This window comes from Odontesthes bonariensis, chromosome 11 (assembly GCF_027942865.1).
Source record: "Odontesthes bonariensis isolate fOdoBon6 chromosome 11, fOdoBon6.hap1, whole genome shotgun sequence".
NCBI classification, from domain to species: Eukaryota; Metazoa; Chordata; class Actinopteri; order Atheriniformes; family Atherinopsidae; genus Odontesthes; species Odontesthes bonariensis.
The window spans coordinates 11,169,339-11,197,103 of record NC_134516.1 but is presented as its reverse complement, the minus strand read 5'-3'; the positions used below and the strand labels follow the sequence as shown (position 1 = coordinate 11,197,103).

Below are 27,765 nucleotides of genomic sequence, written 5' to 3'. Positions count from 1 at the left end.
ACGAACCTCAATGAACCGAAGCGACGCCGTAAACACTGTGAAGGACTGATAACGTCATACAGAAAACGATTACTGAAAAATATTGATGGCAAAGGAGCTTCTAAAAGCTGTCGACCTCACTGCACCTTCATTTGGGCTTCAATAAATAATGACTTGGTGTGATATGTTATGTGTTGCTGCTCATCTGAGGTTTAATTTAATCTAATTGAATTGTTTTAATCTCCTGATACATAAAAACCGTACACTTAAAGAGGGTGTGCTTTCTTTTTTCACAGAAATACATCTGCCAAACTTTTAGGCTGACAATTACACCAGCAGATTGTCCTTCTCTCCGAACAGTTTTGAGCAAGCTGCCATGCACATAGGCTTCAGTTCATGAATGATGAACTGGACATATTCATCTCTTTGTGCAGCCTACCACCGCAGCCTGTTATGTCCAGAGGGGATACAAGTGGCCAAGCGAGAATATACTCGGCATTTCTCACTGCATACAATACATTAAACAACAGCTTTGTGGCTACTTTATCCCTCTTTGGATTCAGTGCACAGAGGGAGTCCACGGAAGGCGTGAAATTCAATTTAGCTGCAGAGTCAGTATGCATACAGCTGCGCAGCCTTCATACAAGCAGGGATATGTAGTAATCTGTGTTTAAGGGACTCCTCTGATATCAGCTTGTTCGGCTTCACCCTATGCTGCTACAGCAGCTGCTCCTAAGCCCGAATATCAGCCATGTGAACTGTGTGCATAGAACATGCCTTGCTGCACACTGCAGCGCCAATTACCCCATGCTGAACAGCAGCAGGTGTAATAGCCATCAGATCTAAAAGACTATCACATCTGAGGAGGTGTCATATGTGAAATGGTCCTCACATCCTGTCTTTGCCTCTTTTGCCTCTTACTTTGCTTAACTTTTCCTTTTTTTTTTCTTCAAAAGTGGCCATTTGGATGGAAGCCAAATGACTCAATGTAATCCAAAGAAACTCCAACTTCAACTTCCCATCTGGCAGAGATGCCTACACCCCCCCCCCCCATGCCCGCATTCAGAAGCAAAGCACTAATTGTGCTATCTCCCATCTTTCTCAAATTATTTCTGCTGTGGATTTTACAACCTGGCTGGATTCCCCTAATTTAAATCTAACAACTTACCGCCGCTGTCTCGCTAATTGCAGTTTTTTTTTTTTTTTTTTTTGTGGGCATTTCAAATGCATTTAGGCCAAATTACCAACTGCAGTCCCCGCTGGGTTGACTTGATTAATAGACCTTATTATAATTAACCCCATGTGCATCTTCATTTTTAGAGCATGACTATTGATTTACCGGGTCACATGCATTCGGAGGAGTTTCCCAATTTTTCACTCGCTCTGCTTATTATCAGTCTGCACAACAAATGAAGAGTTTCCTTTGTGCCGAAAGAAATCTGAGCGTTAAATGATTCAGTGACCAGATCGCAACATCTGGAATTATATCAAGGCATATGTTGCTATATATGTAGCAGATCAACACAAAACTCTGACCATAAGTGTACATACTTCATTGTGGACATTAATGTAATGGTGGAAATACGTTTCTGAGACAAGTGATTGTTAAACATTTATCTTACATATACGCACATATTTTTTGCTTTTTTGTCTTTTCTTTTAATATCAACATGGTATATGCACAGAATCAAAAACAAAGACTAAGAGTATTAATTCCATCATGCTGAGTGTTAGAAAACATGCTTTAATTTGCCAAAGCTTTTTAACTTCCTGTCCTACAGTCGGGAAAGTTTTACTCGACGATTGCTAACAGCTCGGCAGTTCTTTGACCACACAGACAAAGAATAAGCTCATTGGAGGACAGTTGTATGGGCAGATGAGACAAATGTTGACTCGTTTGGCCACAATGACCAGACGTTTTGTTTAGAGGAGTAAAGGTCACGCAAGTAATTCTAACTTTTAAGCTTGGTTGCTGTAGCATCATTCTCTGGGTCTGTGATGCTGTCAGTGACAATTTTGGATGAAGTTTTGACTAAAGAAACTATGACAGAATTCTTCCGCACATCTTCTAACCATCAGCTCACCAGCGTCATTTTTGACACAGTGGGGTGTTCCAGCAGGACAGTGACTGAAAATGCACGTCAAAACAAAAAAGGCCTTCACAGTTCTGATCTTTGACATGTGGAAATTATACAGTGGCTATGGTTAAAAGGGAGGTCCATGCCTGGAAGCAACATAGATTTTTCTAAACTCTAACAGCTCCACCAAGAAAGGATGTTTAAAAATCAGACAGAAATCTGCCAGAAGCTTATTGATGGTTGCAACTAGGGAATTGTCAAAGCAGAGCTGTTGATTTTTGCCACAAAAGCCACAATAAAGGAATTATTGTCATCTGAATTCCAATTTTATCGTGACGTGTCCACGATGTGTGTGTGTAAATTTTGATATGCTCTGTGGTGTGTGTAGTTTCCACTGATATTTTTCAGCTACTGTAAGTTGGCAAACTTTTCTTAAGTGCTACTTTCAGAAGTGCCATGAAAGCTGATTTGATCTATAGTAAATCCTCTCAGAAGAGAGTACAAAGATGGAGTCGACGCACCTTTAAAGAAGAATTCTACATCACTGAAACACACAGTAAGGCGTCCTCCCAATATTTAATTTTTTTCCAGCACCTCCTGTATTAGCAATTAAGAGGAATATGCTGATGCACAATAATAGATGGAAAAAGAGGAACTTTACCTGATCGTATCTTTATACTTTCACTGCCAGGAGTGGGAAATGTTCCCGAAAAAAAAATGGGGTAAAAGAAGGGAGGGAATGGAACCATAATAATTGTATTTGGAATTTGTTTAGGCAGAAACTATACTTCCAAGGCCCCTTTACTTAACATAAAGCCTGTGGTGTGATCTCCAAAAAGTGGTATAATTACTGAAAGATCAAATAGAGAAAAAACGTCTAATACTAATACGCACTCCTTACTGTTATAAGAAGAGGGAGAGCAGAGGGATGGGGCCCATTAATAATAAATCCAGTGTCATCATTAAGGCACCAAATGATTAAAACATATCTCCCAGCTTCAAACGTTGCGTTGCTACCCTAGAAAAACGCTGCAGTTGTGGATCTGCAAAGGAAGAGGGCCCTTCAGTGTGCTTGTGAAATAAAGTTTAGCTTTCTTTTTTCATTTTTTTCCATTCATCTTTCCACCTCTTTTTTTTTTTTTTTTTTTTTTTTTTTGGAATGTTGAAACACCAAAGCGCCAGCATTCCTTTTTTGAAAACAACCCCAAAAAAAAAAAAAACTCTCCAGCGTTTTGTGATATATGCGTCTGCACAGGCGCTTTCTTAGACGCAAACTTTCACGCCCGAGCCCAGATTGGAAATCATCCGCGCTGCGCATTCTTGGGGCCCCCTCAGCTGGGTTTTCACTCGGAGAGAATGCAGCCCTGCTGTAATAATCTGCCACCTGCCATTGTTAGGCCCTTCACCTCTTGAAGATCAGACAAAATGACATAGCAAAGAGCGCCTCATTAAAAAGAAAGGGGTCGACATTCATTGACATGCAGACACAGAGAGGGTTGTCCAACTCAAATGTTTATTTTCTCATCTCTTTATTTCCTTTTTTTTCCACACCCTTGCTTCCCAGAGATCATTATAATGCCATGCTTGTGCAAGGTCTTATCAGCATTGTGCTGCTGTTGTTTTTTTGTTTAGGTTTCTTTTACAACGATGCCCAACGGGATTTCTAGTTAGTGGCTGTAGAACTTTTGTAAGGGGGGTGAAATGATCTCTAATAGATTAGTAATAGTCCCTAGGGACAGTATGCCTTCTGCCCTGTGTGCCACTCTTTGATGTTGCTTGCTTTGCTGCCTACACACTTGACATAACCTCAGTGACCAATAATGATTAACAGTGAAACATCCCCTGAACGCTCAGCAACCTGTGACAACAACCTGGCCAGGTCCCTGCAGGCTACAGTCCAGTGAAACCGGAAATCCACCACCTCATTGCCACTGACATATTGAAAATCTGTCGCAGAAAACCGAGGTTTCTCTCTTTAAAAAGCCAAAAAAAAAACAATGATTTCCCCGTCACGCTCCAGACCAAATATCACAGGTTAGGCGGCACGAGGCGCAGACAGTGGAAGCTGTGGCAGCTTGACAAGTTGCTAATGAAAGTGTCCAAAATCTACGTAAAGTGACACCAAATGAAACGGTCTTACTAAAAAAGTTGAAGTCAGAAACCCCTTAATTTACTACAATTATGCCATCTATCCTCTCTCATTCGACTTGAACACAAAGCAGAAGTGAAAATGAGGGAAGGTGAGCATGGACTTTCACATCAACAAGGTCTGAATCAGGTTCTGTGGATTATACATACATTCACACCAAATAACTTGATATGGCAATCTATGTCCTGTCAACACTTTCCGGGGCGAAACAACTTTCCACATTGTACTCGACAGTGATTGCATTGCAGACAAAGGAAATTTGGCTTTTTTTTTTTGAGGTGCCTCGTGTGAAGTGCCTATAAAGAATCAGCTTCTTACCTACAGGAAAAAGCCAGCAGAGTGCTCTCAGTTTGGAGAAGCCAGGAAGAATTTTTGACGGGAGGCCTAAACTAAGCTACTCACAGGGGCCACCGAAGAGACAGTTTTTTAAATTTTAAAACAAGTCACATCTCTTCAATTTCAAAGGCACACTCCATCTCATCTGGAAATGATCAGTAAATCCAAACAATGTGCTCTTTTGAAGTCAAATTCAAGGCATTGTGAATGCTTTTGGATGCAGTAAGTGTGGGGCTATAAGATATTGTCAAATTGTGAGTAATCGTTTACTTGAACAGCCTCTTCTCGTGGTCAGTTCATGGGAATTCAGACCAATCTAACCGAATTGCCCGTAACTATCGGATTCACTCCATGGAGCCTGAAGTCATTGTTTTTACCATGCGCGTTTCCCGTTTTTTTTTTTTTAAACCATCTCAAGTTATGACATTTTGCATTTATGGGAGAAAAAAAACTCAAATGAATAGATAAATGAATCACCTGGCCTCTAATGTATACATGGCATCGCTGGATTTTTCACAGCTGTATCGAAATTTGATTTTGTCCTTGATTGAGAGACTTTATTTTGCCGTGCAGTTTGGTAAATGAGGTTACAAAACCATTTCTGAAACCCGTGTTATACGATGGATTGACTTTCAGATGCTGGCAAGTGTTTATTTGACAGTAATTATGTTCAGATTGGCTGATTGTTTGTCTTGCCGTGAGGCGCACAGTTCCCCCTCTGACATTGTGGTGTATTTGTATACTTTATGGGGGGAAATGAATACCTCTGTGCCGTGTGTGCAATCTCTCCAAGGCAGCTGAAGACATTTTTTAGGTCAAATATTTTTGGTTGCCCACCTCAGTCCAAGGCCCCTCTTCAGATCTGTGTAACTCACACTTCAAAGGTAAAAATCCTTTAGAGCAAAGCCAATCACCATCACTGATGAATGTTGGGGTGTGCGGTACATCTGGAAGAGAAGTCGGCAGAAGGTAGGCAAAATGGAGGAGTGGAGTCTTGCTGGACATGCTCACAGACCCTCACACTATATTTACTGTACAGCCAGATGGAGGCAATTTACCATTCATAGTTGGTTTGCTGGAGTTTGTGTGTGTGTGTGTGTGTGTCTCAGCGTGTCCCAAATTACCCAAGTAGAGGGATGAGTGCCTCAGCTCTGTGCCACAAAATGACAAATTGCTCATTTAGCCCATTGTAGGTGTCAGTTTTAATGCAGAGGCTTTGCTCTTGTTAAGCATTTTGCACCATAAAAATATCTAACGAGTTCAATTTGAATTACAAAATGCATGTCGGACTGGCAGGGTATATGCTTGTGCACTGCAGGTGTCAAAACACACAGCATGGCCCTTGAGGATATATATATATATATATATTATTCGTGTGCAGTTTCCCGACTGAAGAGTGGATATTTAGTAACGTTGCACATTTCAAGTTATGAGCTCAGCTGCTCAGCAGTTTCTCCGTCGTCATGGCTCCCCTGCGGTTCATTCATAGCGCCCTCTAAATTCTACTTTTGATGTCGCTATCTTGGACAATTGTACCCAAACACTATTTCTAGCTTAATAACGGAACAGACTGACTGGTCGGGGTAACTCCGCCGTAAAAAAACAACCTGCCACACAGCAATTCTGGGGTTTAGAGTGGCAATTTATTTGATGAGTGAGTTGTATGACCTCTGGGTCAGAAAAAAAGCACACTGTGAACTCTTTAAAACCCTATTTATTGTTTGCTGATTTTTTTTTTTTTTTTTTGGCTTTCAAAGCCATTAAATGTCTTTATTTTGTATATACCGGTATACATAAACTTTTGACATTCACAAAAGTGATAGTTGTTGGCCTCAGCAGATTTCTCTAATCCCACCAGCAACAAATGCACATGCATTGTTGTTGATCATTGGTTACCTTTATTAGTATGCAGCAGCCCTCTCCTCTGTTTGGCTGGCTCTTTTGTTTGCCTGCGCTGATTGGAGGGCCTCTGGTTAATTTAGATGCAGGGAAGCGGTGACAGAAGAGGGCTTTAAGTGCAGAGTCTCCAGTTCCATTTTCATTTGCCTCCATTATTGAATTTGCCGGCTTCTCATTCGCCTTGATTGCATTTTGTGTCACCTCTAAAAAGAAATAATAATAATGATAAAAAAAAAAAAGAAATCCCCCGAGGTACTGTGCCACTCAGAGGGGAGTTTAACATTATGATCGTAAAGTAATGAGACGGGCAGAAGTTTAAAGGTTGACAGAAAAGTTCTTCTTTTTATTCTTTCATTTGGAAACTTTCTTGTTTTATTAGGTCTGAGAGAAATGTATGAAGGTTTTTAGTAATCGTGATTGCTATGCAGCCTGAATGCCTGCAAATGTACTTTGGCAAGAGGCTGAGGAATAGCAAGGCAGAAATGGGGTGTTTATGTCTGTGTGTTTATAAGACTAAGAGGGACGAGTGGAGCAAGAGTGGGTGGAGGAAAAGAAAGTAATGGCAGGGATTCATTTAGGGTCCATTGAAGCTTTGAAAAAAAGAAAAAAGAAAGAGTGTCATCTCCGCCTCCTCCGGCGCCTACACAGCTTCCACAATCTCCTAAGGTGAAGCATTTTTCATCAGAATTCATCGCAAAACAATATCATTCGAGACTGTAAAATTTAATCAGGGGCTTTAAAACGCAATTATGGTTATCGGGGAGGACGCGGCGGCAGCGCTCTGGAATTGTGGGAGAAGAGCTGGAGGGGGGGCGTGGAGGAAAGAGAGGGGGAAAAGATGGTGGGGACCTCCCCCGCACTGTCTGCACCCTAGCGCTCGTCTCCCATTCGTCACCGGGCGCAATATCTCCTCGGCTGGCAGAGCTAATAATGGAGAAGTGGGGGGAAACGGGACTCTGGAGACCCACCTCCGCCTTGCCGTGAAGATCAGATAAGTTCTCAAGTCAAAGGGCCCCCAAGCCACTGTGGATTCTGCTTGTAAGGATTGTATCATTTATAAAAACCGAGTGCACCCATTTGACAGCTTTTTAGGTGTGTGAATAATGCAGATCTTTGGAAAATGTGCAGCAGCAGGAGCAAGATGTTTCCCCCCCTACTCACTTTGCACTTTGAAAAGTTCATTTCATTTCGGCCGCTCATACCAATAAACATCTTTCGCTGATCCTCTGTTTTTTTTTCTTTTGTGTTGTTGTTGCTGGAGGCAAACTAGTTGTTTTCTGTCTCTGTTATCTCAGCGATCCGCAGCCATTCATCTATCGGCAGCTCGTTTGCAGTCTTCAGACTTTACAGTTATTCATAGATTTTGAGAAGTCATTTTCATTTAAGCAGCTACTTTCTCAACAGCCTGTTTGTTTGTTTTTTTGTTTTTTTCCTCCTCTGAGTAAACATGCTTACAGGCGCTGTACAGTGGAGTGCTTCACAATTACACTCAGGCTTTCCTCAGGGACCTGCTGCTTGTTTTCCAGTCAAGTCATGTGTTTACTTCAAATTGTGGGGTTTCTTATTGTAAAGTGGCTGAGAGCAGAGAAATACACAACTTTATTTTAATTAAAGGTGGTTTGACTCTGGGGGTTGGCAGGTGCACACACACGCTCACCAACACCCCCTCACACGGCCGTGTTATTCAAGCACACGCAAACTTATCATTGTTCGCCTTTTGTTCAGAGAATCTTCCTCTTCTCTTTCCACTGGAGTGTTCCTCATTCATGAAGCTATGTGATCGGTAACTCTGGCCGTAAGATGAAAGAGATTTTTACACTATAGTGGAGAACTGAACTTTTCCCTGTCTCTGCAGATCCTACTTTTACACTCTTATGTGTGAAGTTTGAAGTACTTTTTGATGGTAGTTGGCTTGCTTAGAGCAAGGCAAAATCTATGGATGAACTTTTTTCTCCATTTGTGTTCACCATGGTTTTCCTTCAACCCATATAACCTGAGTTTGGGCTGAGTTTTACAGCCAAACGCACTTAAACACACTCTCTCTGTTTCTGTACCTTTACATCATTGGCTCTCACGCGAGTCGTCATTTTCCAGAGTTGCAGATTTGTTGCAGTTGTGTAACGCTCACCGGTGCTCCCCTGAAGAGGTTGCACTCTAAGAAAATGAAAGCAATTTGTTTCGTTCCCCAGTTCACCACCTTCTGTCATGCCAGCTGTCAGCACCGTGTCACAGGCCAGGCAGAGCACCAGGAGCTGATGCGTGGAAACGACTGACTAGACAGCACACACACAAACAGCAATTCCGAAATAAAAGAAGTCTCCAAAGAACCCTTTTGCCCACAGGGTTAGTAAAGGCTGCTTTAAGAAACGATTCCTTTGTCAAAACATTTCAGTAACACTAAGCTCACCATCTGACGTGCTAGGTTCTTGTTTTTAACTATATCTTTCTATCTTATTGTCCACAAAATAATTAGTTCCCATCACTGAAAATGTCCTTCTCTTTAGAGTCAATGTTTAACTACTTCCTGCATACATTTAGCAGGGTCCATGGTCCATGGCGTAGTGGGTACAGCAGCTGCCCCATGTACAAGAGGCTATAGTCCCGCATCGGACGGCCCTTTGCTGCATGTTGTTCCCCCTCTCTCTGCCCCCTGTTTCCTGTCTCTCTAAACTGTCCTATCCATTAAAGGCATAAAAAGCCCCCCCCAAAAAAAGAGTACATATAGTTGCAGATGCCTGTATATTTACTGCATGGCATGCTGGATAAATCTCTTTTGTGATCAGAAACCTGTTCACAAACAAATTCAGATGACTGTGTATGCGCTACTCCGCAGACTGTCATGATCTTTAGTTTTAGATGACTATTAACAAATGTATAGTTCAATGGTCATTAAAACTTTGACCTCTGCTGTTTGTTCTGTACATGTTTCGAATAATACGAGACTAATCATAGTTTCAGAGCAAAGGACATTATTAAGAAGAGAATTCATTCACAAGACATCCTGTTCCAATTCAAAATACAGTGATTCATCATGCTGAGTCAGCATGTTGAATAATGATGCAGAATTGTAGAACTTCACTGTGAAATTGGCATAATTAAAACTGACGCTGAAGGCTGCTTGCAGTGATGTGTGTTCTGGATAAACAGGAACGTATTCCACCGTCAAAGTGACAATGGGCCGGGCGTTTGTTGGTTTAATTTATGCAGTTTGAAAATAACAATTCTAATGATTGTGTGGGATGACACCCAAAAGACTTGCAAATATTCGGTTATGTTATCATGGTAAAGGGCTTAGCCACAGGAAAGCTTTTTTACCGTGAAACAATTTTATAGAAAGTTTTTAAAATCCATACGCATTTGCTTTTTGTTCGCATAAAAAGCCAATTAAAGTTCATTCTTACTTTCTTTTATGTTCTATACCGGATAAATCCAACTCAGGGTCGCGGGTGGGCTGGAGCCTATCCAAAATGCCATCGGGCGAGAGTCGGGCCAGTCCATCACAGGGCCACACAGAGACAAACGAGACAACCAGCCACGCTCACGCTCACTCTTAGGGTCACTTTAGAGTCACCAATTAATCCAACATGCATGTTTTTGGGCGGTGGGAGGAAGGTGAAGTACCCAGAGAGAACCCACGCATACGCAGGGAGAATATGCAACCTCCACATAGAATGGCTCCAGTCGGGATTCAAACCTGCTGTGAGGCAACCGAGCACAGCAGTTTATTGACATGGCACCATTTCAACAGTTTTCTAGTGACGTTACCAACTGTTCCCATTGAATCTTCACTTCAATTCAATCTCCCATCCTGGAGGGCAGGAGGTGATGGTGGAGAGGAAAACTCCCTTTAGGAAGAAGAAACCGCCAGCAGGACAGGACTCGAGAAGGACGGCCAACTGCCTCCACCCGTCGGGGGTGGAGAGAGGACAGAACACAAAACACAAAAAAAATCGTCCAAGGATACCTGCTGTAGGAAAAAGAAAAAAAAACACAAAGTTAATGACACGATTCTTGGAGTCGTCTTGTCAAATTTGAGACAGTCTGATTCGAAGGAAATAGAGTAAAAATCAAATGTATGGGCTGAATGAAAGCAGATTGCTTAGGAATTTGTGGCAGACTAAGTATTTGAAGTATATCCAAAGTAACTCTCAAGCTCTGCCCACAAAAGTGAGGCTTTTTTCTTTTTACCTGATGACCCTGAGGTTTTTGTGATTGGGACCCTGTATGTTTGCGTGCTGTACTTTCTAGTTCATGTATATTTAAATATCTAAGGATTTTCCCGTGTGTGAGTGCCCACAGAAAAAGAGGACAACTGACTGTGGTGCCAAAGATCGATCCTCTTGATTTCATTGCTCACCCTTGCTCAGCTCGCCAGCCCATCGTCGGAGGGAGAAAGCACCCTTCATGCGGCAGGCGATGGGTGGATTTGAAGGATGGGTGCAGGGTGGAGGACGACAAGTACGGAGAGATGATCCTAATAAAAAAAGAGCAGAGTGGATGGCCCGGATGCTCGCAGCTTGAGTTGTGTGAGACGTGACATGCCCGCCCCCGAGACAAGACAATAATGGCAAATGCATGGACTCATCAGTCGAGGACAGATCACTGTTACAGCCTTATTCATCAGCATAATTAGGGAGAGGAAGAGATGTGGGACAAGTGGCTAGCAGCACTGATGAAAGCTCATCAGCAGGCTCCCTTTAGAGCTGTGGCCACTGATTGGTGCTAGGGCCATCACTGGCTGGAATCTACTTTAAAAAAGGAGGCTCTGCTCTGCTGAACGACAGTAGAATTAACTTAATTGGCTTGCGAAGGCCTTGCAAAGCCAGGCTCATTTTTTTTCTTTCTTAACAATCTGTACGCATATTGGCCTGTTCTCCACACTATAAAACAGGCCAATAAGAAGATGCACAGTGCTAATGAGTACTCATGACTAATGAGTTTTCTCTGTTGTTCTTGACTGTTTCCACACCAATTCAAGGGTCATGATATATGTCAGGATAATCTGACTTTCCCTGCACTCTTCTCTGTTTTTGCGTGTGATGTGAGTGATCTAGAAACATACGACTGGATGTAGATTGATTGACAAACAGTATTTTCAGCACAACCTTGCAATGAACCTTTCCATTGCCACGGATGAAAACAAAAACCTCATCATTACATCAGGCAGGATATATAAATTGTGGCATTGACTTTGCTGTTTTGCATGTTATTTTCATCATTTATTTCCTTATATCAAGGTCTGGGGGGGGGGGGTTTGCCCACCAAAGTGTTGGTCTTAGACCTTAAATTGCTTGTTAGGGCTATGGCTTGGTCACAGTCATGATTAGGAAAGGCCGGGTGATGCACATTTTCAAAGCTATGTAAACACTCCTCCAGCCTTGGCTCCTCTAAACAGCTGGCTTGAACTCTGAAAATTACAGTCACTGATTCTTACAAAGCAGGAGACCGCAAAGAGGAAAGTGTTTTCTGGAAATCTTCTCCTCAGCTTGCGCTGAAGTAGCAGCTCGCAGGAATGTAATCGAGTGCAAGTGTTGGATGACCATGTCAATTTTCTTTGGAAACAAGCCGTGCGAACTGATTAAGCTTAAATGTAAGTTTGCTTCGTCGAAAAGAATGTGCAGAATTTCACGAAAGTAGCTCTGCAGGCGTTAAGCACGGCAGTGGATCAATCATGCTTTGGGTTTGTGTTGCAGCCAGTGGCACAGGGTACATTTCACCAAAAACCTGTGGACGGACCCCGGCCGCGAAGTGCATCCAAGATGGCCCAAGTATTTCAAAGATGGAAAAGCATTTTTGCGGGATGAACCAATTAAAATCCACTCAACAGGAACCGAGAGCTGTCACAAGCTAATTTACAAGCCGTGATACTGCGGGATTATGCTGAAGGTTTTCATGAGGAACTTTAGCAACAGTATCAGAAATACTGTAACCCTGCGGATGATCTCAACCTGATGTTTTTACAAGTTATAAGTTGTAAATAATACTGCATAATATAGCAGATACATCATTGTTGAATGACATTCTCTAATCCTGCTTTCCTTGCTCCTTTCATGCTTTACACATATCTCTGTTCCAACACACCAGGCGTATGGTCGAACAGTCAAAAAAAAAGTACAGCCTATATTCTTTTCCTTAGCGTCACCAGGCTCAGGAACCTTATAGAAAAAAAATTTGTCAAACTTATGATTACCATTTATGTGAGTCAGCAAAATTCAAATTAAAGATGTTCAAAATGAAACTGCAAAAAGGATATTAATTACTTCTTCTCATGCTATCTTATATTGTTTCACCGAGGCTACGCCATCTATATTATATTCCTATAATAAGGTATAATACTGTATAAAATATTGCTTAATTGTCAATGTTGGTCATTCAAAAGAAGAAAGGTAAAAAAAAAAGCAACAAAAGTGAGAGCTATTGTTCTCACAGGCTGTTCATACATCGTATTTATTTACATGAATCCCAATTAGCACAGCTAGCTGAGAATAATGGAGCATTGCTTTGAATCCTCTGGCCACAATGAATTGTGGGACGGAATTATTTCCATTTCTCTTATAAAAGGTGGTCCAGTGTTTCCTCTGCTAAATATAATGAAGGCACCATAGGATCTACTTTCCTCAGTATTTAGGGAATCCATCCTATCACGGCTGCCTCATTGATGCTTGTGAGCCATTCAGTCAAAGGATAAAAAGAAAAAAAAAAAAGATGAGCATATGATCTGAATAGCAAAAACAGTAAAAGTGTGATGCAATGATATTGACTTGCAACTTTAAATAAGTGATTGTGTAAAGAAGTGGAAAAGGTACACTGTTCAGCTGCTACTTCTTTCCCCCTCTACACCCCGATGTTGCCGATGCAAAACTACAGTCCAGTTTAGAGGAGTCACTGTTGAGCGTCTGCATCTTCTTCATCTCATATTCCACTGTAGGCTTTCCACCTCAACTATGATTCAACATGACACTTCCACTTGCCACTTGGCAATATTTTTTTTTTTTCTTTCCATTGCATTGAGAGCTCTTTTTTTCTCACTGCCAAGAGGCATGTAATGCTACAGTCAAAGCCAATTTGAGCAAAAATATGACCTGACCATATGGCAGCGGAGCCCTCAGTGGCCATGTGCACACTTAAAACAGCTTTTCTGGGGAACTGTCTCACCCCGCAAAGAGCCTCGTAGAACTGGGCGCTGTGCTCCAACATACGGACTATTAGAAGGCCTCCAAGGCCATTTTTAAGTCTGTTGAGTCCGTCAGAGTTTTGTCCATTGACAAATGGGGAAAAACGTTCTTAATGGTAATGTAGAATTGCTAAGTAATGTAGCAGACATTCACCAGCAGTATAGAGACAGGAATCAGCTTAATTTCCACAAGTAAATGAAGTTCTAGCAATTTGATCCAACTTTTGTCAAAGGTGAAGATGAAGTAACTTTTTCTGTTTGCCGTGCCATGTGTAATACACTTTGAAATATAGCCTATTTTTCTTCCAAATATGCTCATTCGAAGCAAATCTTCGGGAGATGCGTTCACAGGTAATGTGCTTTTCCACCTCTGCTGCGATGTAGGTGGTACACGTGAGAAATGATAGCTAAGTCTTTGCTTAGTGCTATGACTAACTATGCTTAGTTATGTTTCATTCACCAAAGACCTCACGGGTTTTCATTTCACTTTTTTTTTTCAATTATAGAAAAATCATTTGAATTTTAGCCATGCGTCTTTTCTTCTCTTTTTTTTGGACAATTTGACAATTTTAAAGGGTACATATAATGTGACGGTGCTGTTTTTAGTGTTTACACACAAAGTGGAAAACGCAGCAGCAGAATAACAAAGACGAGACACAATAAGAAAGCGCAAAGAAATTTCAGACCATCGAACAGAAAAAAACGCTTGGTTTCGTCGTTGTGATTCCTCAAATGTCCTCTTGGGATTTCGTCATGTGGTTTCATTGCACAAATGAAAGCACAACAGCAATAAAAACAAATCGCATGATCTTTTTTTCAGAGTGTTTTGGAAAAGGTGCTTTTAGTTTTTTGACGTTGTGTTTCTTTCCCACTCACCGCTTCCACCACACCTCCCAACGCTGTCCCTGTGATGTAGCTTTTATGACAATCTGTGAATCACAGGACAGTGAAGGGGGCGTTGGGTGGAAGAGGAGAGAAGGAGGGGGGGTGCAATCGGCTGTAGCACTCTGGATCGAAAACATCGAGTTGTGGAGTGGTGGGTCCTCGAGTGAGGCACGCAGCAGGACTGATAGAGGCTTGTCACCCTGCTGGAAGAGTGAGTGCTCCTGCTTGGATGGACAGCAGAGTTGGCAATTTGTTTCATGGCAATCTGTTGGGAGGGGGGGGGGGGGTTGCTAGCATTTAAAAGAGCATTTGGGACCGTGCCGGTTGGGTCACAGAAAGTTAGCTCACTATGAAATAGCAAAATAGATTATATCTGACATACCTCAGAGCCCTTAGGTGCAGATGGTAGTTTATTTAGTCATTTCTTACTTTTTTTCTTTTTTGAATTTTCTGATTTCCCAAACATTTGAGCAGGTTTTAATAAATATGTCTGCCCGTAGAGCATTTCAGCGGTACTATTAATTTTCTTACACAGCAATGACAGGCATTTGCTCGAATGTTATCGGTTTCCCTTGCTTTTTTTTTTTTTTTTTTTTGCACTTTGAAATGTGTCTCGGAACAGCCCGCATTCTGCTATTTAGACCACATGCATTCCATAACATTGAACCTCTATTAGTTGTTGTTTTTTGTGCACTTCAAAAACCAAGCCCTCATAAATCCTCAGCTCCTGCTTGAAAATACTAGACGGCGTCTCCCGAGTCTTGTCGTCTGTCGAGTGTTTTGACATGAAATAAAACATTCAGAAACTTCAAGGCTTCCCAGTGTTCGACTACGTAAAGGCCAGCAGTTAAAGTCCAGCTGGGGTGCGTTCTTCAAGTCAGGAGTTCATTTCTGTCTCGGCACAGTGGGTCTCTTATCTGTCATCAAGTGGCTGGCTATGCTGAAAAGAAGCTTCTCTTTGACAAATTCCCCCTCTGCACCTTTCGCCATATCACAGTGAGTAGTGATAATTGCTGTTTTTGTGACACTGTGTAAATCGTTGGAGGCGGAGGATGTTTTGGAGAGAATCTTTACAGGGAAAACCTTCTGTCGCGTCAAGGTGACTTTGGGGTAACCGCAGTATAATGACTCAGAAGGTTAAAGGAAGTGAACCCGTGGGTGCGTTTCCTGTCAGTGTATGTGTTGCCACATAATGTCAGACATTTATCGCATTCTGGGATGCGGCTTGGCGGCAGATAGCTGCTTATTTCCAGACTGCTTTCAAAAAACACCAAAGCATGTTGACAGCAAGGTTCGAGTTATTTGAATAAAGCACAGCTTGCCCCATTTTCACCCCCCCCACCATTTATGAATGTAAAACACCCCCCCTGATAAATCGTGCATTGTGACGGGAACATGATTACATGAAGCCGCGGCTGTAGGCCATTCAGCAGGCAGACCGAGCGCCATGTCACCTCTAAGAGGGGTGTGAATAAATGTCCCTGTCTCTACCAAGGCCCACTTCCTTAATCACGGTGTCGGATAGTAATGATTAGCTTCCTGCGTGAGGCTACCCAGCTGCCGAACCATCCTCGTAACTCATACACTGTTAATAATCTGCCTGGAGAGACAATGCCCTTCTTTACTTCTAAGCTTATCCAGTCCTAATCTGAACCACATTCTACCTTCTTTGGAATTAAATTTAATTTATTATGACAAGTGCCTTCCTGGAATCAGGCCACGCTTCATATTCAAGGATACAGGGATGCAAGGTGATTGTATCTAAATCCCTCTGCCAGGTTTAGCAATCCAGTCAGGTGTTGCCCCCGAGGAAAGGCGACGCCGGTGGCGGCTCTTCTGCCTCTCTCTGCTTGGGAGGGAGGTGGATTACAGCAACATCATTTCATTCAGCTTCTGTAAACCAAAACCTGGATTAATAACACGGAGAGGGATTAGAATTTATTATCATACATCCCCGCTCTGGCATCTGTTAAGGGCACTGGTCCTTGAAAAGAAACATATGTTTGCTATTAAGCAATGCTGCATAAGGACCCCACCTTTGTCTTTGCTGCTTTAATAGAAGCATCTGGAGCCGTCGAGAGGGCGGTTTTCTGTGAGTCGACTTGATGACTCCAGCCCGTTGGGGCCAGGAGAGAGCTCTTGAAGATGGTAGAGCAGCAATAAAAAATTCATGATGTTCCAAACTTTGTTTTTCTGTTCTCTGGTAGATTTAGACACACACAGATTCTTTAAAAAAAAAAAACGGTAAAGCTTTTACATCAGCCCGAGTTTTTACGATTTCAGTTCGAATGGGGAAAACACATGTCCCGTGTTTTTCGTGATGGAAATGGTTGAATACTTGGTGCGTCATAGGAAATTATGCAGGATGAGTCCCTCTTAAAAGCGTTGCTGTTTAGTTTGCATTAAAAATCCATTTACTTATTTTTAGTGGAGTGCTCTCTATGGTAACTATCGGTGTCTTTGGACAAGGCATTGAATTACTGTGCGCATTTGTCAATAGCATTTACCTTCATGCTCAGATGCACTTCAGGGAACACCGTTTGCAGCATGGGACTTTGAGACAAAAGAACGTTAAGAGTTCACCTTGAAGTATTGATTTTCTGCCATCTTGTACATGTACTATAAATCCATGGCTATGTGCTCATTTCTCTTTCTCAGATCTTTTTTTTTCTTTTTTTCTCCTTGTGCAGAGATACTGAACGGGGGTGTTTACGTCGACCAGAACAAATTCCTGTGTCATGCCGACACCATCCATTGGCGTGATATTACCAAGAACCCCCAGGGGGAGCTGCTGGTGGTGTCGTCCAACAACAGCAACATCGGATGTGAGTGTAACACACGGTCGAAAAAAATCAAGTGGAACCAGTAACTTTGGCTGCAATTTAGATTCTTTGAAAGTACTCCCCGAGGTCCACACAAGCACAAACACCCCCAGCAGCCACAATGGCCTATCCCCTTTTTATTCATTCTGTTTGCCTGGCGGTGATTTGGAAGCCAGATCACATAGTGTTAGATCAACGTGTGAGCCTTCCCATTGTGGTGGTGTGGGTGCAGCGAGGCCCACAGAGCTGCTGTCTTCTGTGCTCATTTTAAATCTCAGTGAATCTGACATGTGGTTTGAAGATGCCCACTTCTCCCCCCCCATCCCCTTAACGGTCCCTGTTGTCCCTGTTCTGCTTTGGACATAACGGCCATCTCTGTCCGGTGGACAATTGGCTGTCAAAGGCAAACTCAAACATTTCTGCAAGCCTTTTTCTTATTTTAAGGTAGAAACAGGGGGAGGTGGAGAAGTTCCATCGGCCCCTCTACGTGAACACAAGTCGGCATAAGCAGCTGAGAGACCTGAAACCACAATGGTGAGCGCAGACAGTGACATGAGAGAGAGAGCATACACAGAATAAAATCCACGTAGAATTGAGTCGCAACTTCACCAGGGAGCCGCACATCTGCAAAGGTGGATATTTAGACATAAAAGGTTTCGGAGAGACACGTTTAAGTGCAAAATGTGAGACATTGTTATTTTGTTGATTAGATGGTGCTGGTGTAGGATAATGGGGATAAAAAGCAGCAAGGAACAGAGGAGGTGGACCAAAAAAAAAAGAAATGACGAGAGAGTGTGGGAGTTGAGTTTGCCAAATTCAGGCCCCCTCACCAAGACGTAGTTGGTATTTAACATTAACGACCCCACAGTGGGAGTGGTTGAAGAGGCTGGGTGACAGTCTGTGGCACTCTTCCACTTACTGTGTAATTAACCCCATAGTCAATTAAGCCTTGATGATGTGCCACTGGCAGATGAGGACTGTTAGTGCTCTGTCAGGTCCCACTTTGAGTGCAAGTAGTTGACAGAACTAGGGAGGGAAAGCCTGTCTGTCATGCTTCTGTTCCTCACAGGCTGCACGTTGCCTAACTCCAGGTCTGTTGTCGTATGAGCATGGCATGACCATTCGACAGATGTGTCGCCGTCAGTAGTCGGTGACGTTTTGCTGTTCAGGATATGAGAGGGTTTTTTTTCGTGGTTGTGTCGAGTTTTGCAGAGGAGCTCTCTGATGCACATTGAGCGTTCGTTGGTGTGTTTCACAGGCAGACGCTGTCATCGCACGTGTAATGGACGCTGCTGGAGCCATCAGGAAGACCAGTGTCAAACACGTGAGTATGCGCACACAGAGATGCAGTTTGCCTGGACTTTCTCTGGGATGCTAACTTGACGTGGTGGGACAAAAACCTCAAAGAATATATTTCAGCATTTGAGAAAAATAGCACGCATAGTTAATCAGGACATGGTTAGCCTAGGCTAAAACTGCAAATTTTGAGGCATATATTCGAATTGAAAAACATTGATTTGGTATATTTATGGTAAGCTAGGTTTTTGTTTTGTTTCTCTCTTTCTTTTAGCTTATTTTAGTAACTTTTCGGCTAACATAATGTTTTACTTAGCTGATATAACCTTGTGTCCCACCCACAATTCTGTAATAATGCATCTATGACCTTACTGAAGGCACAAACAACACAATGGAAGGAAGTTTCATTATACTGTAAACAAAAGTTCAAACTTTATGAACTTAAGGTTTTCCTTAAACATTGTTTTATGCTACTGGGCAGACGACCAATCCAATGTTCCTCAATTGGTTGTTGTTCTTGGATGTTACCTTCAGATTCAAAATATCCTCTTGATTGAGGATCTGAAAAGTGAAATGGTTGTTTTCTGTCAATGGCTTTCAAGAGAGTAGTCTTTTAAAGAGAGGTCTAATTTTGTTATATCAAATAATGCGACATCATTAGGATTTCCAGCCGCCACTAAACGCTTTTTTTTTTTATTGTACTTTTCATATTTACTTTGCTAGCTGTTATCAAAGACTTTTTTTCAACATAACTTAATATAAGGTTGAGAAAGGTCGATGATATTTATTTGATATGATAAATAAAGTTAAGCGAGTTGAAGCCACCCAAACTGACGATCTTTCTGTAATATCGAAACATTAGAATGTGTCGATTTTCGGCCAACTGCCATCAAAAATGTGAACTCAAATGTAAATATATTAGTGACATAGATTCTAATGAAATATGAGGCAAAGCATTGGAAAGAAAGCAGTGGCGATACAATAGAACTTTGTCTTAAGTGTGTGCCCGTCATTATCATTTATGTCGATCGATTATGAATGACTCAAGAACCTCCCGTCAAAATAACCGACTTATGCCCGTCTTCATTTTTCATTACGTGTTTCATTAGATGTAGAGTTTGGAAAATCCTGTTCAGAATTTCCATACCCGACAGTGCTACATCATAGTCATCCAATGGCACCAAATAACACCATAGATCTTCTCTGCTAACGGCCTGTTTGTTTGCACATCCAACACAAGAACAGACTTGTTGCCAACCCCAAATCTCTGTATGTGCAGGTGAAAGCATATGGCTGATATCAGTTTTCTCATTACACCCTCAGAAAAAGCCTGTGACACTGTGAGATTTAGTGGTGGAGATACTGTAGATACGGTAAATTGCAATAATTAGAACACAAAAATAACAATCGAGAGTAGACGTGGTAAAAGTTTTCCTGCAGTCTGCCCTGGACAAAAATGCTCATGCACCAGATTAAATAGACGGTTAAGTGATGTTAAACCTTCATGTCCGTACACATACTGTGAATATTTGCATCTCACAGCCAGAAAAAAACTTGAAAGCTTGAGGTTCCCGCATAATTACAATACCTAAAAAAGTTGTCATTTTGCAGCTGGTGAAGTTATCAGAACCGTTATATTAACACTATAATGAAACAGTACAATTCTTCATTGAAATCTAGGCTAATGAAATTCTGTTAAATCTGATAGGGTGACCTCAATTTGGAATGCGGATTGGTGGAAAATGGAAGACACGTCTTTAAAGTCTATAATCTCCAAATAATCTGTTTTCATGTTTCTATTATTCCTGGGCTGCGTGAGCGCTTCTGAGCACCTCTGTTTTCAGCTTATTGAACTTAAAAGCCGAAACCGCGGGCCGGCTCAGCAAATTGGAATAACGAATGCGGAAGGGAATGGTTTCACAGTGTTTCAAAAAATATATTGACACTATGCTATGTTATCATTGTGCATGTGTTGCTGCTGACACCGGCGCCGCCACAGATATTAAGCAGAAAAAATCTAATCAGAGGAAACCAGAAAGAGCACCGAGGATATGTTGGTTCTTTGTATAATTTAAAGGGTGTTCTACCTCCTCTATAGACAGATGCTGTCTTGTTTTTCTCAGGCTAACACGGACTAATAGACTACAGAGCCTCGTTGTTTTTTTTCCGCTTCTACATCATTATGTTTGCAACTCCGCAGACTGAGCACAGCAGTTTCTGATGCCTCGGTTTGGCGCTCCTGCTGACTTGCTGGCAAGTGTGTCTTCTACAGTGACGTATGGGAGATTGTTCCTCAGTAGAAGTGTTTTAGAGATTTGCAGGAGGGACCATACAAAAGTCATACTTTACTGCTGATGAAAAAATATATATATACTAATCCTCTGTACCGTTTTTTTTTTGGCAAAAGAGTGCAGGAAAGAAACTGTAAAAGCAGTACATTTAGAGTTGAATTCCACTCGAGTTGGCATGACAACAGGTAAAGCCACTCTTTTCTGGGAACCCGGCACAGTTTTGAAGGGCCCGCATGGTTGAAATAACCCATTGTGTAAACACAGATATGGTGAACCATTTAAATCCAGTCCAACTGAACTTTTTTTTTTGTGTGTGTGTGTGTGTGTTTCTCACAAATGAGCTACCTTTGGCTTCTTCCAGCGGCAACTTCCCACCTCAGGTTCATACCTGCCAAGCACCATTTTAAGCCACCAGTCACTGAAGTGAAGCCGGAGGATGAGAGGCTCACTCAAGTGCAGCTCCAAAGCAGGTGCTGACAGAAGAGTCAGTGCTCCATGTTTTTTTTTTTCAAACTCAGTCTGGGCATTCAAGCCTGTGACGATGCGCTCACAAACCCACTTGTCCGACCTTTAGGTTTGCTGAAGTTCCCTAATCCGTTTCTTCCTTGAATCTAATATGAGACGATGCTCGCCATCAGACACGCCTCGAGATGAAGGTCGAGGGCGGTGGTATTGTCTCTCCTCTGAATGTGTGCGAGGATGTGCGTGTGTGTGTCAGACCTTTCAAATCCAGCCTTTTTACACTTTTTCTGGGCAGTGACAAAGACGGTGTGTGCAGAGCAGTGTGACGGTCGATGCTTCGGACCCTACGTCAGCGACTGCTGTCATCGGGAATGCGCCGGCGGCTGCTCCGGCCCCAAGGACACGGACTGCTTTGTACGCCACACTCCACCAACACACACGCACACACACACGGACACGCGCTCTTTACCTTTTCCTTAACTTTCCCCTTCCTACTCTTACTTTTTTTCTCTCCGTTCTCTACACATTTGCACAACTTTTGTCCGACATCTGTTTTTTTTTTTTCTCCCTGCACAAAAAAAAGATCCACTTTGTTTAACTACTGATAAATTGGTTTTCATTTTACGTGGGGCTGTTAAGGTCTGCCGCTGCGGTGACACTCTTCAGACAACTAATTGGTGATTTGGTGTTTCAATTAACGTCCCTTTTATCACCCCAAGTCCTTCCTGTTTCACAAATTCGGACGTGGCGCAGGCGCATACGCCAGCTGAGGTGATATTGTGGCTGTAATTCACAGAAAGGCTCATCCAATTCAATTACTGTCGTTTCAGCCCGTGGCCTCAGACGGCAAGACACTTAAGAGGTTTATGGGGAAAACATTTCACCATTTACATCGCGGCTGTGGATCAATGCCTCCAATTTTTCTCCCATTTGGCGTCCAGAGAGACAAGGGACAGCTGCATGACTAGCATGTCGCAGCCGCACGTAAAAATGAAATGCTGCTGTAATACTGTTTCACTCACAGAGAGTTATGCAGGGGGAACCCCCCCTCCCCCCGTGTCGCCTCACCAAGCCTTTATATATTCGTCCGACCAGCGTCTTCTCCTTTCTGCTCACTGTACATGTGCCTTCTTTGCAGGCTTGCACCAATTTCAACGACAGTGGAGCGTGCGTGACCCAGTGCCCCCAGCCGTTTGTGTACAACCCCACATCCTTCCAGTTAGAGCACAACCCCAGAGCCAAGTACACCTATGGAGCCTTCTGCGTCAAGAAATGTCCCCGTAAGTCAGAGCAAACACAGCTTTTTTTTTTTTCTTTTTTTTTTTTTTTTGCTACTTTTAAAGCGCATAATGATGCTCATAATTATGTTTAATTGTTTTCCACCAGTTTTTTTTTTCCGTTGAGGAAGCATTTATCCTCTGATCCATCCTGAATTTGGACTCCAGACAATCATTTTTAAGTCAAGACAAACAACTAAACAAATCCCGATCCGCAAGTTGCTATACCATCTGCTCCAGCCTCTGGCAGTAGAAAAAGTCAATCTTAGCTCTTCCTTTCACGGTCATGGAGTCGGAGTGCGGCGGTAACTCACCGAGCGTGCATTAAAAATCAAGCTATAGCAGCGTCAACAGCTTGCATATTCAAGATCCACTGATCATCAAATGAGTGTGAGCCAGTCGCGCCTATCCAATGCTGCTGCAGATCCCCCATAGAAATGTAATTAGAATGTTTTCATTTCTCACTATGAGGGTCCTTATAGACTATTGTTGTTTGAATAAATACAACACATGCAAAATATGTGCCAGTTGTGCGGTTGGTGAGGCCAGCGAGTCCTCTACACTGCTGGGTTGTTGTTTTTTTGGCAGATAACTTTGTGGTGGACCACAGCTCCTGTGTCAGAGCATGTCCCAGCAACAAGATGGAAGTGGAGGAGAACCGGATCAAACTGTGCATCCCGTGTACCGACATCTGCCCTAAAGGTAAACCATCTACTGTTGTCATGCCTGCTTCTTGCTTTGAAGTATTCCCTATACAGTAGAAACAAAGACACTGCTGGTGAACGTCGTTTGTTGTATCACCAGCCCATCGCATCACTGTTATCTATTCTTTTTCTTTTCCTTTAAGGCTGTCATTGGCAGTTACACCAAATAAGTTACATTCAGTGGGATGGAGACTTGATTCACTCATTCCCCTCTGCTTTCTCCCACTTCTTGGCCCACTGCACTGCATTTACTGTATGCACAAGAGCTTATGCAGTTAAAACGTATTAATCTAATAGCTTTATGCTAACACTGATGATACCGGATCAACTGTAGCTCACAGGAATTACTTTAGGAGCTTTATAGGAAATGCGAATTATCTTTTCTATGGCCAGATTTGCTTTTTTAATTGAGCTTTGAATATGCTTACAGCTGATTTGCTGATTCCAATCAACCCCGTCCAAAAAATCAATGTCTTTACAGTCGAAGTTAGGGTGTACAAATATTATTCTCATTTTTAAGTCCCTTCATTGGCTTCCAGTGGCTTTTCGTTTTAATTTCAAAATCCTGGTGCTGACTTTTAGAGCTCTCCATGGTCAGGCTCCTTCCTACATTAGAGCCCTTTTGTGTCCGTACACTCCTTCGCGAAGGCTGAGGTCAGAGGACCAAGATCTTCTCCTGGTCCCTCATACTCGTTTTTAAGACCCGAGGAGATCACTCCTTCCAGGCCGTCGCTCCGCGGCTCTGGAATGATCTCCCACTCTCATTGCGTTCGCTTGATTCAGTAGATTCTTTCAAGAGCGGACTTAAAACCCATCTGTGTCGACAAGCCTTCTAACCACAGCAGTGTATTGGCTGTTTTTATGACCACTTTGTTTATTTTAATATTATTATTGTTGTTAATAACTGTATGTTTTTTTTATTGTCGACTTTTATTGTATTTTATGTTCACTTCTTGTGAAGCACTTTGTGACCTTCATTGTCTGAGAAAGGTGCTATATAAATAAATATTACTTACTTACTTACTTACTTACTTACTGTAACAACAATCACAGCAAACAGCTTCCCCCTCCTTGTAGCTCAAAAAGTAATAATATCGTTTTTTTTTTTTTTTTTAAAGCCCCCGTGTTGCTTCTTTCAAACTTGCCGTATGACATCATTTAAACATGTTAGTTAAAGAATATTACTCTGGTCGACTTACTTAAGAGATTTTTCACAGATGAGCCAGCGGATATTAGTTTCGGGACGATCAGTGTGACATAAATGAAGGTGTTTCACATGTTTGGTACCGACACGAGTCGCTGTGTTAATTAGCAAAAAAAACAAAAAAAATCTCATTATGAGCAACCGCATTTACCCGCTCAGTAATTACAAATCATTTTGCTACGAGAGCATCAGCCAAATGCCTAAACTGTCTAATGTGGAATTGAAAAGCATTAATTCAATGCAAAAGATCAGGCCTTGATCATATTTGTTCTCACAAAGGTAAATGATCTGCCCTTTCTCTTTGGAGGGAGGGCATAAATGTTTTCCTGCGGGCTCCACACATGGGCCGTGGCGTCCATTGATTGGCTAATCTCTCGATTACATCGTCACGACGCATGGAGGGGTTAATGAGGGATAGCCTAAGGAACTGTGGGAAATGATAACAAATTAACATTTCAGATATAGAATTGGCTGGTATAAATCACTATCAAAAACTGGTTACACCACTTAATGCCAGCCTTATTCATCATCCCCTTCGCCTCTGTCAGAAATACTTGGCTCGCACTAGACTGCGAGTGTAATTAATGCAGATGTAATGAATTCATTATAAAGAGGAATTGGATGTAGATTGGCCCACGCTTTCATCAAAAGAATTCCATTGCATAGAGAAGGGCCATGGCCTAGCCTGCGCACCAAAAGTTGACTTTATTTTCATAAAAGGGAATAGAATAATTGACATGACAAATGGCTTCTGCTAGTTTGACATTACGAGGCCTCTGGTAATAAAGGACACCTTGGACATGCACTAAAGTGGGTCATGACTAAGGTAACTCAAATGGAAATGATCTGGACCGATATACAACTGGGTGTGTTTATTTTTCCTTTTTGTTTTTTTTTCGCCAGTGTGTGACGGCATTGGGACGGGCAGCCTGCAGACCGCTCAAACTGTGGACGCCAGCAATATTGATAAATTTGTCAACTGCACCAAAATCAACGGCAATCTCATCTTCCTCATCACTGGCATTAAAGGGTGAGTGGTCGGAATTTGTGTACATTTATTTTTTTGTTGTTTTTTTTCTCCCCACAGTCATCGAGTGCTTGCTGAGTAGAAATGCGTTGGCTTTCACTCAATGTAAAAACCGCTTTGCGATATTTAGTTATTTGTTCAAAAACAGAATAGAATAGAATAAAAAAAATACTTTATTCATCCCCCAATGGGGGAAATTCAAATTAGTCAAGTTGCTCAAAAAAATATATAAAATAGTTTTATTTATTATTTATTTATTTATTTATTTATTTATTTATTTATTTATTTATTTTTATTTATTTATTTATTTATTTATAAATGTGAACATGAATAAACTTAGCTTCGGAGTAATTCAGTTAAATTGCTGTATGCTATGCATGTACAAATGTCTCCCACTGCATTTTAGTGATAAACAAGATGCAATGCCCTGAAATGGAAATGCGGCATTCCTGTTTGCCCATCATTTCAGCTCTGATCTTGCCCCCTCTAACTACTCGGAGAATACTTTTTCTTCCAAAGGCGCGTTTTCGTCAGTTCTTTTTGATGTTCATTTGAAGGTATTCATTAACGGAAAAAAAAAAACGTTTCAGTGCCAAGAAGTATTGTGTCTTTATACTTGCTTCAGGTGTTTTTTCCTTTTTTTTTTTTTTTTTTTGATGTGTTGCTTGGTTGTTACCCTACAAACTATCGTCAACAGTTTTGTTGCTCACTGCTGTAGTTGTGGCTGATCGGCAGAATCATCAGCTGCGTTTGCCTCTTGAAAAGAAAAAAATAGCCAGTACTACTTCGTATTAAATCGTAACAGTCCAGCTAAAATGAAAAATTCTCCTTATTTTTCTCACATAAGTGATCTAATCCACTCGTTGTGCCTTTTCTTTCTTCTTTGTGATTTTTGAACCACTCGGCCTTCAGTTCTCGTTAACACAGCGCCACATAATGTAGCTTAAGAAACCAAGTGCTTCAGTGCTTTTTTCACAAAACTTTTCATTTGAAGAGTGCTTCGTTTCTTCTGCAGCCAGTTAAGTTAAAATACTTTCTGTTTGTCTGCTTGTTCGAGGTGTAACTCGCATCATGTCGTTGCACCCTCTGGTTAGAGAATTACTGCTGACCTCGATAAACCAAGATTTAATAAAGGCACGTAGTGGCCTGACACAGTAATAGATGGTAACGTGCATACCTACACATTTTATTCTGCTGATTTTTCCGAAAATCCATGAAAATTGAATACAAAGGTATTTTGGTGAAATCTTAGTTTTAGATCATTTTTATCTAAAGCCGAACTTTTCGGCCCCATACTTTTATGTCCAACTCGAGTGATGCAAACAGTTCTAAACTAACATCCTCTTTTGTCTGTGAAAATCAGGCTTGGGAAGGTCAGTGAGTAAAGAATTGCTGTCAGAAGTTCTCATGATTGGGTGATGTGTTGTAAATATGAATGTCATTCGGTACCGACTGAGAGCTTTAATACAAAACAAAGCCTTGATGGAGCAATATGTAAACTGTTCCGGTTGCTTTTTCCTCAGGGACATGTATCACGGAATTGGACCTCTGGACCCTGAGCGTCTCAATGCTTTCCGCACCGTGAAAGAAATCACAGGTAAAAGTGCCTTACTGGAGGAGCCCTGCGAACGCTAAGAAAGACAAAAAGTGTGTCGCTATTTTTTTCGGGTCCACGTTTGTTTGAATCGCTTCGCCTCAAAAGCCCTAGACGAAAGCTTTAAGGTGAAATCTTATTCTTGTCTGATCTCTAAGAGGTGCTCCGGTCGATACCGTGTTACTGTATGTGCACGACTTGAAAAAGTTCTGCATGCTTTCAGTGTGTGCTGCTGTGTGTGTATTTATTCATGAGCTATTAGAGGCCTTAAGGGATGAGCAATACCTTGTATACCAACCCTTTTGTCATATTAAACTGCGACTTGCGGTTGAGCCAAACAGCTAATGGAGTGAAACCGCATTTTCATAATGAAAACCTAAGCAATAAGGAAGAGCAATGGCCATTCTATCCCCACCATTTCCTGTTCCATCCCTTTTAATGTCGTTTCCACAGATGCTGATTTGATATAATAGATCTTTATATATATATATATTTATATATATATATATATATGTCACTGATGGCAAGTGAAGCTGGACAAATTGTTCAGAATATGAAATCCATTCGTTTTATTAGCGCGTGTTGTCT

The 27,765-nt window shown here is 41.8% G+C and overlaps 1 protein-coding gene across 5 annotated transcripts in view; it reads left to right on the top strand.

The window, feature by feature from the left end:
* Positions 1 to 27,765, top strand: part of LOC142391622 (receptor tyrosine-protein kinase erbB-4-like) — a 319,136-nt gene that overhangs the window by 206,170 nt on the left and 85,201 nt on the right. For all 5 annotated transcript variants that reach the window (XM_075477530.1, XM_075477531.1, XM_075477529.1 and 2 more), the window contains exons 4-10: positions 17,191 to 17,325; positions 18,581 to 18,646; positions 21,667 to 21,785; positions 22,510 to 22,651; positions 23,237 to 23,350; positions 25,460 to 25,586; positions 27,107 to 27,180. In XM_075477530.1, the coding sequence (XP_075333645.1) occupies positions 17,191 to 17,325; positions 18,581 to 18,646; positions 21,667 to 21,785; positions 22,510 to 22,651; positions 23,237 to 23,350; positions 25,460 to 25,586; positions 27,107 to 27,180 (777 nt within the window). The remainder of the gene's footprint in view (positions 1 to 17,190; positions 17,326 to 18,580; positions 18,647 to 21,666; positions 21,786 to 22,509; positions 22,652 to 23,236; positions 23,351 to 25,459; positions 25,587 to 27,106; positions 27,181 to 27,765) is intronic.